Genomic DNA, 15,485 nt, shown 5'->3' with positions numbered 1-15,485 from the left:
TCACGAATCGACTTGATTCATTTTATAGTAAAAAGAAATTTTTTATAGGCCAAATCGAATAATGTATCAAAAATTTAAGTAAAACACAATTTTATAAAAAAAATTGTGCATACTATGAAACCACATCGTTAGGGATGAGATTTATCCTTTTCGTTTTCGTTATCCTCAAGGGACGAATCCGTCACGAACCCAGTGACTCGTCATTAATTTGAGCATATTGTGGTTATTCTTAGTTTCCTCATTCGGGATGTGAGATCTTGACTAAATTCAAGAATTAGTGAATATAATTTGATCAACAAAATGGTAAAGAGATTAATAATCAAACAAGGCAACAACTTGAAACTCGAACAATGAAAGTGGATAATCTCATCAAGAACTGTAGGATGAGGACTGGAAGTTGCTGGTATTTCAAGATCAAACACATAACCATACCAAGTTTGGGTAAAAAATAAAAGAAAAGAAATCGAAAGCCCTTTTGACGATTCATGAATTCCATGATTCTCAAATAGAAGCCATCTCGGAATACTAACTAGGACTAAGCATTGACAATGTAATGAAACAGATTTTTTATTGTTTTGAATATACACAGCTATCAGAAAAAACCGAGACCAGGATCAAGGTTATCACTGCAAAAGCTCGAAGGTACAGCTGCAAGCTCAACTCGCCCCGTCCATTCTTCTCCTGGCTTCAAAGTGATGTTCTTTTCGACTGATGCTCCATTGATGCAAATCATCTGCCTGTATTCTTCGTCACCAAAATCTGGCATTGCTTTTGATTTCTTTTCCCATGGATTCCATACGGCTACACGAAAAAATAACAGGTTTGGGGAAAGTTCACGTTTTAAGGTTTCAAGAAGTGGATAATTGCCATATACGAAAATTAATTTCTCAATCCATTTGATGCTCGAGAATAAAGAAAATAGCTGTCAGCATAACAAATTCATCTTCGTGTGGAGACGTATTGTTTCTTACCAACATCTGGTAGCCCTTCTTTTCTCATAATATACGTTCTTTTCCTCTCATGATCAAGAACGGCAACACATTGTTGAGAGCTGAGATAAACCCGATCAACCTGAAAGCCAGAAGAAAATATTCCCAGAGAAACGATTGTGCAACGTGTGTGTCAATGATAGAGGTGTCTGAACCTACGAAGGGTGTGGAGGAAATGGCACCTCTGATTCAAATGTAATGGCGTCGCCTTGTTCGGTAAATCGTTCTCTTTGACAAAGATTGTCCAAGTAGTCCAGAGTTTCCAAACCTTCTACCCTCACTTCACTGTGTATGGATCATACAAGAATATTATATAATAATGCCAAGCAGAATTTTTACAGAATTATTATCAATTTCAACTCAACCCATCGTTCACTGTTTGCAAATGAAATGAACAGATGTCACACTATGTATCCTCGTGGAATATGAATAACGAATGGGATACTGGTTTACCTTATGTCGGAAACGGATAAATAGGTATGATAAGCAAAAGAATAGCTGAAAGGTTTCTCGTCCATGTTCCTGATGCGAGATATCAGTATCAAGTTTCCATTTGATGCCAGAGACACTCGAAGACGAAACTGGAAACTGGTCAAAAAGATGATATCTTAGGACAGGAAATATCCCTCTGCTAATCAAAGATGAACTCACAAGGCAAAATATTTTAAGCTGCTATCTATGATAAATTATTGTCCACTTCCTTACTTTACAATCAATCGAAATCCCTGATCAAATTATCAAGGTTTCAAATAAGCCACAGCACAATTAGACGAAAAGTAAAATACCAAGCTCATAACTTGAAAAGTTTACCTATGAGGCCAGCATTTCAGATCTTCTTCAGCTGGTATTAGCAGTAAATCAACGAAGGATTTACCCAGGGAGTCGTTTGGGGGCAAAGGAGGAGGATCATTTTCGATTGTCCAAATTCTGTTCCTCACAAATCCATGCTGCTCTATAGATCCGCAGTTTCCAAACTAAAGTGTTCCATGATACATATATCAACTCGTATCACATAGTCCTTAAATCATACAAGATAAATGCATTTAATTCAATGTTTTACCTGGGGAAAACAAACAGAGATCCCTCCTCGCATTGCTTTGGGAGGCTTAAAGATGGCCTACATAATTTTTAAAGGCCAACAAGAGGGATGTCGTTATTGACAACACTAAGATGCAACTAAAGGAAACCGTATTGTTAATACGTATATATCATAATCTATTTCGCCTTTCTCTCCTTTAAAGTCATTTGTCAATACATCAACTGCCGGCTTGCTAGAAAAGGTTTGTCCAAAAATCTTCATTTTTTACACAACTTCGATATTAGAAAAATAAGTTTTGCATTAAAAAAGTTGGTCGCATCATGAAAGAAACCTCACCTTACTAGTGGTGAATAGAAGTTCTTCACCTCGATTGTTCCTCCATGACAGCACTTGTCCTCCGTGCAGACTGACCTGAATTTTTCACACACACAGAGATAACTTCAACTTCAAGAAAATAGCTGATGCAAACAGATTGAAGTTAAAATCAAATGAATCAACGAAAGGTTACACAATGTCATAGATTTTCGTATGCAAAAAGCATCAGATCAACGAGCAAGAAGCACGAAAACTACTTGTGCAGATGCTCCTTGAGGATTCCGAAGCACAACATGGTCGATCCCATTCCAGTCCTTTGTCAGTTCAAATGCCGCTCTATGGTCCCAAACTGCTGCCGGATGCCCCATTCTTCAAAATGCAGGAGCTATGAAAATGTGTTTTTTTGTAGTCAAGTCACCGAATTAATAACTAATTACCCGAAATTCTACTTAACCTCTGGAATGGTAATAACACCAAAGGGTATAAGCTATCTCCAACACCTTTCTTGTGAGAATTTCGCCAGCTAATAAAGCAAACTTATTGCCTTCCACTACTGCTTTCAACAAACTACCACAGCTTCTCTAAAACCCATGGACCTTAAACTTCCCAAATATTCTACAGATCAACAGATATGCCTTTACCACCCGAATTCCGCTACAATATACAATTAGCGTTCTCCCACGGAACTTTTAATCGTACCAAATCTCTCAGAAAAACCCATAAAAACCCTTCTAAACGATCAAATGAAGCACAAAACTTACCAAACAAATGCACCCCTTTGAAATCTTACAAAATACCCATAAAACAGTTAAAACCGAATAACAAAACCCTCCCAACCCAAAATTCGTATCCAAATCCCACAACACCGTTAACGCTTAACTAGAAGCAAACCTCCGCCGCGTCCACAAAATTTCACTACAACTCGTTGGACTTCAATCAAAATCAGCGGCTATGCATAAAGCTTTAAACTTTTACAGATTCAAGAAAAGCCCATCTCAACAAAACGAATAAATAATCAACCTCCAAAGAAAAAAACTACAAAATGCGGGTTTATGCAATGCACACGGAAATACCGAAAGGCGACGTCAACTTTAAGTTCATCGATCCTTAACGATGTGGAAGATGCATTAAAAAGTAAAAACCATTAACTATTTGATTGACTGAATTTATTCCCTCCGAGGAAATAGTAGGAGGTGGAGATACGTGTAAGTACATGTGATTGTACAAATGGTCGAGGCGAATTCGAGAAAATTGATTTTCTTTATCCAAAAATATCGTCAGAAAATCTAACCAGGTCCAAAAAAAACAGCTCATCTAAATGATATTGTCTTATTATTGGAGTTTATTTTATTTTCTTCCATGTCGAGTAACGTATTATTTGCCCGATATGATATTATTTATATTTTCCTTCCATAGGTGGTGAGATTGTCTATTATTTAATTTCATTTTCATAACAATTTAAATGAGAATGATTTCATATGTCAATTTTACGACTCTAATCATGATCAATTAACGAAAAATATTATTTTTTATGTTTTATTATTTTTTACTTCAAAGATTATCGAATTAACATGTGCTTTCTTGGAATAATTTGAGTTATCGAATTATTTCCATTATTTGAACATAAATCGTGATTTGACATTCGTCATTCGCATTGATTTGAATGTATAAATAAATGTATTTCAAAGAGTGTGCAGCGATTGCTATCACTCGATCGAAAAATATTATCCAAATTGCTACGTAACTTGAATGATTTGATAGGCGAAAAAATAATGAACTTTGGAAAGAAGAAAAAGCATAAAATATAAATTGGATAAAATTTGTCAGGTTCTGAAACACGATAAAAATAATAATTTGAAATAATTGGAAGGAAATAAAAAAAAAACCCTTTAAAAATTACTGAAATTTACTTTCCAAATTTATATTAGTAATATTTAAAGGAAAAAAAATTATTATCACAAAATTAAAATTTATTAATTATATTCAACTCATAACAAACAAAAAAGTAATTATATATTTTTCATTTTAAACAACAATTAAGAGCTATTACATAAGTACAGGATATCAGATGTCATGTCTTCTCTTCTTACATATAAATAAACTAATCCTTAGCATCCAACCTTAAAAACGCATGCCGGGATTGCCGAAACAAATGATAGTTGCAGTGAATAAATTAGAGTTTCGAGTTCTAATATCACTTTGCATTTGCTTGCTATTTGTTAAAAATGATTTAAGAGAGCTGTGCTCTTGCAAAGCTAGCAGCTACAGCAACGGCCCTCGAATAGTATCAAGAAACAGATGAAGCTTAGCTCCAGGACTTGTATTATCGTACTGAGTCACCATCCTCGTTGCTTCTGTCGGTAGTATTAGAGTTATTGTTCACTCTTGCGAGTAGGTTCACCGTGCTAACCGGTTTCATCCTAAAATTAGTCGTCTTTTTAGCATCTTTTAGCTTTTCCTGCGGATTAGATCAGTCTTATATTTTGGGTAAATATATATGAGAGAGAGAGAGTGTGTGTGTGTAACATAAAATTGATTGATCATCAATAAATACTAAATAGAGACCAAATGCAACAAAAAGTCAGTACCATTAAAGTAGCGTTTTGAAGCTTCAGTTTCTCGGAGTTCTTCATTAGTTTGTTGAACTCGGTTTTGAGTGTTGTATTCTCGGAAGTCAGTGCTCTAACTTTAATTGCTAGTTCCTCGGCCTCCGCCTGTACAAAGAAAATGTTGGGGTGATATTAGAAGCTACAAAACAGAAGACATGACAGAAAAGGAATCACTTAGTGGGCAGATCATATAGATCTTGTTAAAGTAGCTAAAGCTTGTGATTCACCCCACCTGTTTTCTCAGTCTTGATCTTCGAGCAGATTCTCGATTAGATTGTTTCCTCCTCTCCCGTTTAAGTTCGCGGTCATTCTGCATCCCAAAATTCCAGTTTTTTATGATGAAACTAAAAAGTATATATCAAAAAGTTCAGAAAGTGGCACCCACGGGAACACTACACATCATGCCATGCATGATTTGATTAAAAATAATATTAACATTGATAAACTGTAAGGCACGAGGCCTGTTCAAAGAAGAGAACGACATCGAGAAGCTATAAAACATTCAAAACACACCTGTGACCCAGTTTCACTTGGGATCGACGGCTGCTGAACATTGGTTGGAGTTGTGGGACCAGATACATTAAAATCAGAAGGATTCTTGAGTTCCAGTGCAGTGTTCATATCGACAGTTGATTCTGTTTGCACATTAGTTGAAAGAACTACATCTTTCACTTTCTCAGAGCCTTGACCTGCAGGTGCACCAGGTACTATACTTCTGCTCTGTTTCCGATCTTTGCCACTCCCAGCCGCTGTCAGGTTAAAGTTTGGATTAAGCATGAATTCTAAGAAATTTAACTTCCGTAGCCACCTCAACTGACTAAAAATCTCACAAGAAACATGTGTAGGGATCATCTTATCATGGCAAGCATGTATAATTTTAGTGGTCTGAGTTCAATATAAAATCAGGATAAGAAGAGTGGCCGGAGAGGTTCAACAGGCTTATCCTCTCCATTTTGCGTGATCCATGTGGGATTAGGTTTAATTTGATGGGATGGATTACACTCAAGACATATGGTTTGACATAAGAAAGCATACCACTGTTAGGAGATCCTTGTCGACTTCTTTTCTTGCCGCTTGGACCATCCTATTAGATTAACAGAGAAAACTTAACAGGGTGAACACTTTCCAAACAATGCAAATAAATGGCATAAAACTATATAACAGGTGGAATTCAATACAGTATAGAGAAAGAGGGGGGGGGGGGGGGGGGGGGTCTCCTCACCCATGTAGCTTTACTGTTATTCGCGTTGCTTCCATCACTAGAACCTTCAGTCTCCTCACTGCATGATTTGAACCAAATTTGGCACTTCAGTACATTTAACAGGTAAACTAGGTAAGACCATTAGACGAAAAGCAGATGGTATCTGTTACATTTGTGGAAAATGCTAAACTACTGGTGAAACATTGACCCTAAGTTTTAATGTCCTACACTCAAGTCGTCCATAAACCTTTTCGTAACTCTGTGGCCAGCTGCAGTATCATCATTATTACTATTTCCATTGCCTATTGACATTGCGAAACCATCGAATTCTTTCAACTGCTTCACAAAGTTTCCGTCCAGATTCCCAAATGTTTTGGCAGGCTTGTCCATACTCAAAGCAGTACCACCCTATAAACCACATAACATCATCAGATATATTCTGGGATACTTATTTGAACCTTTTATCTCGCACAACCGAATAACCGTGGAGCTTAGTGAGACAATAAAATAATCCCGTATCACTCCAGAGACGAGTGGGTGAAATGCCCTTTCATTATTTAAAAGAGTACTACAAAGTGCACATATGAATGATGACCGACACAAAAATTCTGAGTCGAATAATATGTGGAACTTACTATATGAACTCCAGGATGTGCATAAACTCCTCCATGAGCATAAAATGCACCATATGGAGCTCCATAATGAGGGATCATAGACTGAAAGGGTTCAAGCATGAATCATAACAAAATCTAAATTAGTAGGCTACTTAACTAATTGATTAAAAATATAGATTGGCCTTTGCACCCCAAAAGTCTAAGTAATACCTGAGGAGGTACCCACATATAAGGGGGGGGAGCATGAGAAGTAGCGACCGAGTTTATATACGGAGGCACAGCAAGTCGAGGACCATAATATGCCTGGAAATTAATTGAGAGTAACCGTTGCCAGAAAATCCTTCAACATTTATGAGAAGAAACTTTTGCACCATTAACCACAATTTAAAGAAACATAATCTTGGCTAATGCAGATACCTGCATTGCAGCCCAATCAGGATAGACATGAATGCCATTCTGGTCCTGAAACGTGGTCACATTGAAAATCTACTTAGAGATCATTGTGATATGATTAGATAAAAAATGTAAAACAATTACAGAATAAATTTTTTTTAAAAGCATTAGTCTTTCTATGAATACTTCAGATTTTTCCAAATCCCTAAAGAAATATCTTCGGGAAATCCAACAGTAAATAGAGACAGATTTCAACAAGAAAGTCCTGTATGACCTTCTTTAACTACTAAGATACTTAAGATGCTCACCATTGCAGGTGCAGCTATCGTTACCAGGTTGGAAGGCTTCCTGTCTTTGCTATCTTCCATGATACCTGATACTTAGACCCTGCAAACATGGTAGCAAAAAAGGATACAGCCGAATGAGATGACTAACACCAATTTCTGCAAATATGGAATGCTTCCATGATGTAAAAAATCAAATCGTAGTGCAAACAGATGCACAAAACTCCAGCTACACTATCGCAATTTGAGCCAATTAATTAACTATTAGATGACCACAATAGAACTTCAAACTTACTTACTACTTATGTTGGATTTCAAGTCCTTGACAAAATCCTTCATCATCTTTCCATCCATATCATATAATAATAGAATTCAGATATATCATACATGAAATCCACAGGTTTGAATTCATTCCAAGCTCATTATTGAAATTCATCAAACCAAAACCATGCAACCTATGATGGTTGAAACGATAATATACGAAAAATGTCAAGAACAAAGGTCAAGCCGTCTTCATTGTGCTGAGACCGCAATGGAGTAAAAGTGCTCTCATTCCAAAGCCTAGAACTTGTCACACCACTCACATGTCCAGTCCCATAGGTGATGAATTGCAACACAATACTATGTTGACTACTTCATGCTCCATTACAGTCAAAGATCAGTCCTTCGAAGTGAGAAGGAAAGTAAAACTAAGGAATTCTAATTCCCATTACGATGACCATTGTGTAACAACGTGTACAAAATTCTGAGTATTAATTTCAATTATTGTGTCACAAAAAAAAAATCGCAGTTATTCACTGAACCGGTCGGTCGAATTGCCCCCGATAACGGTTCTACAGAGAAGAAGAGCCAACAGGGACTCTCTCGTCTTTCCAGTTTCCACCACTTCCATCCAACCATCTATTGCCTTTGGTTTTAGACTTTTCACTCCAAGACAACCAAGGATGAAATGACAAATCTACCCTCATCAACCACCAAAATTCCAAAAACCAAGGATCCGAAAGGTTTCCCACCAGCGACTGTCAACACCCACGACTCAGACGTTCATATATGAACTGTTTTACGAAATATACCCTTTCTTGATCAGATAAATCAAAATCAAATCTTCACTGTTTCAAGTCTATATTCTTAAACTGAATTATTCAAATTTCACCCCAAGAAAAACATCAGCCGCAGAATCACGACAAGAAACTCGAAATTCACATAAAATGAACTGAACCGGGAAAGAACGCATTTTGATCAGCCAGCATTAACAAAAGAAAACCACAATAATTCAACAGAATATGTAACCATAAAATAAACCCAAAAATAGAATTACCACAATTCGAAGCGACCAGTAAAGACGAAAGCTGTTAAGCTTCTAAACTGCAAACATGTTTTTCTCTCTCTAAGCAGGAGTATTTCCAGACATAAAAGAGAGAGAAAGGAAGACGGGAAGAAAGTGAAGGCTTACGCCAAGGCACCAAACCACGTCACGCAGTACGTGTCACCTTCGCAATAACTTGTCCGAATACATCCATGTGGCTGAATATTGGCATATAATAAATAACTATACTAACTAATATTATTTTTCTCTTTATCGTCAAAACGCATTTATTTCCCATAATTTGTTTTAAATTATATCGATTGATTTAATTATGAAATTATATTGCTCCGAAATTTCATTATATAGTCAACGAAATGTTTGGTGTCAGACATTGGAAATATGATATTATAAACTATCTGGAGTCATTATTAATTATATTATATAGTTTGTAAAGATTAAGGACATCTCCAACACTGATGCAGTGTTGATTGTTCCAAGAGTGTGTTTCATGTGAGACCGTCTCACGGATCCGAATATGTGAGACTGGTCAACCCTATGGATATTCACAATAAAAAGTAATACTCTTAGCATAAAGAGTAATATTTTTTCATGGATTACTCAAATAAGAGACCCGTCTCACAAATACTATCCATGAGACCGTCTCACACAAGTTTTTGTCTTGTTCCAATGGAGACTGCGCTATTTCATGAAAATAGCCCAGCCCCTTCCTTCTGGCGCCAGGAATTGGCGCAGGGTTTTTAATTTTTTTTGATTTTTTTATTTATATTTATTATAAATATTTGTATTTAAAATTATAAATATTATTTAAATAATAGTATATTATTGATTTTATTATGTGAATAATTAGATATTTAATCATAAAAATTATAAAATAATAATTGGTCATTTTTAAGATATTTATTTATTTACTTTAATTATAATATTTAAAAACTAATTTTTTTATGATTTGTAATTAATAAAATTTAATACAAATACAAAATTAAAATATATTAAATAAAATATAATAATTAATATAGGTAAAATAAAAAGAATATTTTGAAAATATTCTTTTTGGTGTAAGATTTGAAGTAAATAGATTAGAGATAAATGTTATATTTGGTACAGAAATCACATTATTTTAATATAAAATTTAAAACAAAATAGATTCATAGCTAGACATGATCCAAAAACGAGCTGAACGTGTTTGCTGGCCAGATGTAATAATAATAATTTTTATTTAGAAAAAAGTGAAAATCAAGTCATCAAAAGCAGCGCACTGTAGAAACTACGAAGAAGTTGGTGAGCTGGCACCAAGAATTTCGAGCTGGCTCGATCATATTTATTCCAACTCATCTTCTACCGAACACGTGTCTGCAGTTGCCTCGATTTACGCGGCCTATTAGCCAGCTTCCAATTCGGCCCACTTTATTTCTTATTATCCAGATTAAATTCAGCGATATATTATTATTAATCGAATTATTTTCGATAAAATAAATAAAATATGACGCCAGCATTAAGTGTAGGCCGGCATCGGATGTAGTGTTTTGGAAACTGTCAAATTAATTGGATTTGATGGAGCCTTTCGGATCCGGACTGGGCCCCTGATAGTAATTATTTTTTCATATTAATTAGGATTATTTTCAAATTTAATCAATAACTTGTCATTTAAAATTATATTATATTAATAATATTTAAGTTAATCAGATTTAGATTTAAGTTTTAATTTATTATTTTGTTATAAATAATAATAATAATAATAATAATAATAAATCAAAATTCATTAATTTCAAATTACCTCGTTTCAGATATTCCAAATAAATTATGATTTACACAGTAGTGGATCGTTGATGGCCTAAGATTCCCCAATCATAAAATCTGATCCAACGGCTAGAGTGAATCCACGTTCCATGCTTATCAGATGGAATGTGTCTATTTCAAAAAAGAAAAAAAAATGGAAACGTGAATAAGCGGGGCCAAGTTAATAAAAAAAGAAGTAGTTGAACTTACGTGTAACATCAACAGAGGATGGGCAAAATGGGGTCCACAAATAATGGATCAATGGGCCCCCACATGTCGTCCACATGTGCTCGAAGCACGTGCTTATTTCTTCCCCACTGTGCTGCCTGTCCCCGTCACCTCCCGCTTGCGTGTAAGATGAGCACAAAGAAACCAAATCATAATCTGAATTTATTTACCTCCAACTTGTTCTATTAAATATTTATGGATAATTACACACACCTCTCTCTCGATTTACACATTAAAAAAAAAATAGTCTTGCTTAAATGTCGAATTTATCTCACTGAGCTTTATGAAATATAACAAATAAATTCAAATAAATTTTAAAGTTAAAGACACCTTGACAAATTTATATTTATCTTCGAATAAATTTCTTACGGTCTCACGAATATTTAGATGTAAGACGGGTTAATTCTACCGATATTCACAATAAAAAGTAATACTCTTAAGTATAAAAAATAATACTTTTTCATGGATTACTCAAATAAGAAATCCGTATCACAAATACGACCCGTGAGACCGTCTCACAAATTTTTACTTTTATCGTGTATGTTATACTTTTAGGGGGCGTTTGGTAGGGGTGATTAGGTGGGTTTATTTTTTTTAACCCACCTAATCACATGTTTGGTACGGGTGATTATTTAACCGAGTTTATCCCTCCTATGAATGATTAGGTTATATTAGGTAGGTTAAAATAATATCTCCTCACCCCTTAGGATTATTTATCCAACTCTTAATCTTTCCTATTTTTCAATTTTACCCTTCTCCTATATCCAAACTAACCACCACTTCCCGCCACGACCGCCGCCGCCGGACCGCCGCTGCCCCCGACTGCCGCCGTCGCCGACGGACCGTTGGCGGACCTCCGCCGCCGCCAGACCTCCGCCGTCGCCGTCGCCGTCGTCGTCGTTGCTGGAGTGGAAGAAGAAAAACAAAGAAGAAAGGGCAATTTTGTCCTTTCATCAAAAAATTCAAAATTATCCTACACTTAAAAATCATACGAAACATAACACCATATATTACATTCTTACAACAATCATTTTTTTATCATTTACTTACTAATCATTAGTTTATTTTATCTTTCAAACCAAACACAGCCTTATGCTCGTATTATCTTACATTTTTAAGATATAATGTTATAAATTATCGGATTCATTTGTTATTTTTCACAAATTTCGAGAAAGAGTTTATTTGTTCATTTCACATACTTCAAAAAAGATATATGTAATACTTAAATAAAGTTGAAATTTTTTTGTTATTACGATAAATCTAATACTCGGAAATACATACATATGGAAAAGTTTCATGCAAGAATCTACAGTGTTTTAGTAGTAGGATTAAGAACCTGAGGATTTCGTAGGGGTTTCGGGCCACCATTCGGCATCTCAGATTCGCCGGTGTGCTTATTTTCTTCTTTGATTCTTAGTTTTCTGTTGTGTGAACTTATCATTTCTGCTTCAAATCGCCCAATGTGTGTTTTCAGAATGATTCGTAAGAAAATATTTCATCGTAAACCCTTGATTTATTCCTTTTGAGTTATATTCTATATTCAAAATCTAATGTATTCTTATTTTTGAAGACAGAGTCCTGTTTCCGTTTTGATTTGTTAGCTCGTGGGTAGCGTCTACAGCAGGCAGGCATTTCTGTATGACGCCAGTGAAACCTAAAGAAAAAGATAGGGAAGCCGAACGAGACAAAATGGGGCTAGCAAGCAAGGGTTTAACAATATTATTCTAATTACATCAAAATTTTCAATTCAAAACAGGCAAAAATGTGATTACCTTGATCTCAAAAACCAATCTCGATTATCTTAACTCGTAGTTGGACAACTTAAGTTTGATATCTAACTTAGAAACACGAGTCATCTAAGATTTTTACCCTTGCATCTTACTTTGATGTTTCCCAATCACTTGCTCTGTGTCTGTCATAACATTCGGTTGAAGTGTTGATAAAAGTGATGAAAAAAACAAAACACTCAAAAGTTGTTATGTGTAGCGTCGAAACCCCGAATCCATGATGCTTAATGTTGGCGATGCTGATTAATTTCTCACTTTTGGTAGACAAACAGTTGGGCGACGAAGAATTTCAGTTGGACAAGTCCCCAGTTGAATAATATTGGGACTTTCAAGTTTCATCAACTGATGCTTATTTCTCATACATTTGGGTTAAGTTTTGAAGAAGTGTTGTCACAATGACTGGATGATTGACCATGACAAGTTAGTGCAACATTGTTACCCCCATCAATTACTTGATTACATTCTAGTTTTCTGATTTTCAGCATAGCGGACTTTTAACTTTAAGCAACATCAGGAGGACCTATGAAGGCAACCTTGTCAAGCATTGTTTTTTTTTTTGTTTTTGTTTTTTTTGCCATGTAATCATTGAAGCAAATCTTTAGATTTTATTTTACAAGTAAAAAGTTCAGCTGCAGACAGGAAAAGAAATACAGGGAAAGACTTGATTAATAGACCTTGTTGAGAATTGCAGAAAGCCATTGGTCACTACAGATGATGCGAGCTGGTGAACCTTTATAATGGCATGATTATGTTTGCAAAATCAAGGTTTTCAAACCAAATAAAATCAAATATTCAATAAATAAGCGGAACATGTAGCTCTCCGGTGAGAAAAGAAATCCAAATAACTCAAAAAACTGATACACGACATAGAAGCTACATATTATTATTGCATCCTCCATCAATGTTCGTACATGAAAATAGAAACACAAACACGAAACTCTAATAGTGCACATGTATAAATTTGTATCAAAGGAGATAAAAGAGGCAACCCACAGTGAGGGTACGACGAAAGACAGTAGAAGCTCCGTCCAATACAAAAAAACTAGAGTTTGTCAATATCCTCATCCTCGAACTCGATGTAATCATCACCAGGACCATCATCTTCCTCATCAAGTCCACCAGCGATACCCTCGTTAAGCCTCGTGTTCTCAGGCAGCTCACCATAAGCCTTCAATAATCTTGCTTCATCTGGCATGTATTTGAGGATTACATCGGCCTTATCATCCTGATAGAAACCAAGGCAGGGCGAAAGATTAGAACTTCAATCAATTACCCAGTACATTTGATCACCGGGAAAATATGAAAACTCCAACGCATGAATTTTTTTGCTTATCCCCTTGAATGGAAACAATGAATAGTAATTTCATTCGAATTAATTTTAAAGTGTTTCCAGTGCAAAGGCTCAAATTTAACCCGATGGAAACATATTTTACTTCGTTCATGTATTTTCAAAAGGAAAAACAATAACTACTCTTGTCAGTCTGAAATCCATAGAACACACTCCTAAAAAATTGTACATTTTTTTCGGGCCAAACCACTTACTGCGTACTCCAAGACTAAAGCAAGCAATAGAAATGGCGAAGAATTTCAAAAAGTAACACCAAAACCACAGTAAAACACATCAAGAAAAAGGAATTGAAACCAACTGAACCAAACTCAACCCGAGACATACAGAAAAAAACGATTTAAAAAAAATTCTCGAGGGATGAGGGAAAGATCAAAATAAATCTTTCCTCGGAACTCTGAACCCAACACAGCAATAATTTGCAGAAGGTAGCAAAGTCATACATGCTGGCGGTCTTTCATGATCACTTATCAGGGGAAGGGGAAATTGGGAGAGAACAGAATCATTTTGGAATCCAGTCGAGGATCTTGTGCCCAGGTCATGGCAAGGTGCAACCCTTCTATAAGTGGTAAAAGCATGCATCTTGGGGTACTTTAAGGCTGAAGGAAGTTTTTAAAAGATTGCGTATTTCAAGTGAAATGTAAAACAACTGATTCATGTTTTTGTATAAACATAAATTTTTACTTTCTTGTTGTGAATGAGCCATTTTAGAATTTAATTGACATAACTACTTTTATACATCAAACTAACTTGTAAAATACCATTCTTTGGTCCGGCTCTCGATCAAATAACAAGCACACTTGGGCTTTGGGATACTCTCCAATGTCTGCGCACTTAATAGCTACGAACGAAACACTACAACAAGTAAAGAGAAACCCTAATTCACAAATACGAACGAATTACTCAAAAAACCTCACAGATTTGGCACAATCAAAACAGGCATTGGAACAATCAAAACATACACAGAACCAGCTACCATCTCAAAATCACAAGAAAACACAGACAGTTCAGAGAGAGAGAAAATCATACTTGATAATCGCGAAGTCCGACGAGGATAATGTCACCGGCGGCGATCCAGACCTTCTTGTGCATCTTCCCCCGGATATGGCAAAGGCGCTTCGCGCCATCGATGCACGTAGCTTCGCATCGACCGTTGCCGAGCATCCGCTGCACCTGCGCATATTCTTGGCCATCCTCCTTGAATACTAGCTCTCGCTTCTCATCATCAGCCTCGTTCTTCCCTCTCTTGCGATTCTTACCTCCCTTACCCTTGTTCTTCGGCATCGCGGCTCACAGAAGGGTCTCTCTCTCTGGAATTCTATCGTAACGTTGAGGTTACGGTTACGGTTACGGTTTGGAGTTTCCTGCCAACATTTGTGGGCCCAATCAGGACATATGCTTTGAATTTAGCTATCGACGTCTAAATGAGTGAGTCCATTGGGATTACAATTTACTAATTGGGCTTTGGTTTTCTTTAGAAAAATATAATAAAAGAAATGAAATATTCTTAAATTTGAAATAAGATTAACCCTGTCAAGTGTATTTGAAGCAGATATGTAAAATAAGCTAGATTTGCGG

The 15,485-nt window shown here is 35.9% G+C and overlaps 3 protein-coding genes and 1 long non-coding RNA gene across 4 annotated transcripts; 1 reads left to right on the top strand and 3 right to left on the bottom strand.

The window, feature by feature from the left end:
- Nucleotides 1–357: 357 nt before the first annotated feature.
- LOC140839149 (putative glucose-6-phosphate 1-epimerase) lies at nt 358–3,594 on the bottom strand. The gene is made up of 8 exons (XM_073205784.1): nt 2,601–3,594; nt 2,365–2,439; nt 2,050–2,106; nt 1,800–1,963; nt 1,443–1,577; nt 1,172–1,274; nt 972–1,071; nt 358–801 (listed from the first exon to the last, which is right to left on the bottom strand). Exons 1-8 carry the CDS (start codon nt 2,709–2,711, stop codon nt 593–595), a joined length of 954 nt encoding a protein of 317 aa, XP_073061885.1. The 5' UTR covers nt 2,712–3,594; the 3' UTR covers nt 358–592.
- A 971-nt stretch (nt 3,595–4,565) lies between these two features.
- On the bottom strand, nt 4,566–8,904 carry LOC140839142 (common plant regulatory factor 1-like). Its single transcript, XM_073205779.1, is given in 13 exon segments — nt 4,566–4,674; nt 4,676–4,801; nt 4,932–5,057; nt 5,185–5,262; nt 5,466–5,701; nt 5,988–6,036; nt 6,175–6,232; nt 6,401–6,561; nt 6,789–6,869; nt 6,978–7,070; nt 7,185–7,229; nt 7,469–7,547; nt 8,763–8,904. Coding segments are annotated over 12 exon segments (1,182 nt in total). The 5' UTR covers nt 7,529–7,547; nt 8,763–8,904; the 3' UTR covers nt 4,566–4,605.
- Nucleotides 8,905–12,060: 3,156 nt separating this feature from the next.
- Nucleotides 12,061–13,685, top strand: LOC140839138 (uncharacterized). The gene is made up of 2 exons (XR_012119687.1): nt 12,061–12,163; nt 12,827–13,685. It is a non-coding gene; the product is annotated as an uncharacterized lncRNA (long non-coding RNA).
- Nucleotides 13,418–15,308, bottom strand: LOC140839135 (eukaryotic translation initiation factor 1A-like). Its single transcript, XM_073205771.1, has 2 exons — nt 14,937–15,308; nt 13,418–13,787 (listed from the first exon to the last, which is right to left on the bottom strand). Exons 1-2 carry the CDS (start codon nt 15,189–15,191, stop codon nt 13,605–13,607), a joined length of 438 nt encoding a protein of 145 aa, XP_073061872.1. The 5' UTR covers nt 15,192–15,308; the 3' UTR covers nt 13,418–13,604.
- Nucleotides 15,309–15,485: the final 177 nt, after the last annotated feature.

The sequence above is a fragment of the Primulina eburnea genome, chromosome 1 (genome assembly GCF_022965805.1).
Source record: "Primulina eburnea isolate SZY01 chromosome 1, ASM2296580v1, whole genome shotgun sequence".
In the NCBI taxonomy this organism is placed as follows: Eukaryota; Viridiplantae; Streptophyta; class Magnoliopsida; order Lamiales; family Gesneriaceae; genus Primulina; species Primulina eburnea.
Note: the sequence above shows the minus strand (reverse complement) of the source record. Positions and strands in the feature narration are given on the sequence as shown.

Bases quoted from the DNA above. Each gene is read 5' to 3' on its own strand.
- LOC140839149 (XM_073205784.1), bottom strand. From the start codon at position 2,711: ATGGGGCATCCGGCAGCAGTTTGGGACCATAGAGCGGCATTTGAACTG. The intron at 2,107-2,364 runs GTGAGGTTTCTT...AAAATTATGTAG, and splicing joins TTCTATTCACCACTAGTAAG to GCCATCTTTAAGCCTCCCAA. The intron at 1,964-2,049 runs GTAAAACATTGA...GGAACACTTTAG, and splicing joins TCTCTGTTTGTTTTCCCCAG to TTTGGAAACTGCGGATCTAT.
- LOC140839135 (XM_073205771.1), bottom strand. From the start codon at position 15,191: ATGCCGAAGAACAAGGGTAAGGGAGGTAAGAATCGCAAGAGAGGGAAG. The intron at 13,788-14,936 runs GTATGATTTTCT...GGTTTCTATCAG, and splicing joins TCGGACTTCGCGATTATCAA to GATGATAAGGCCGATGTAAT.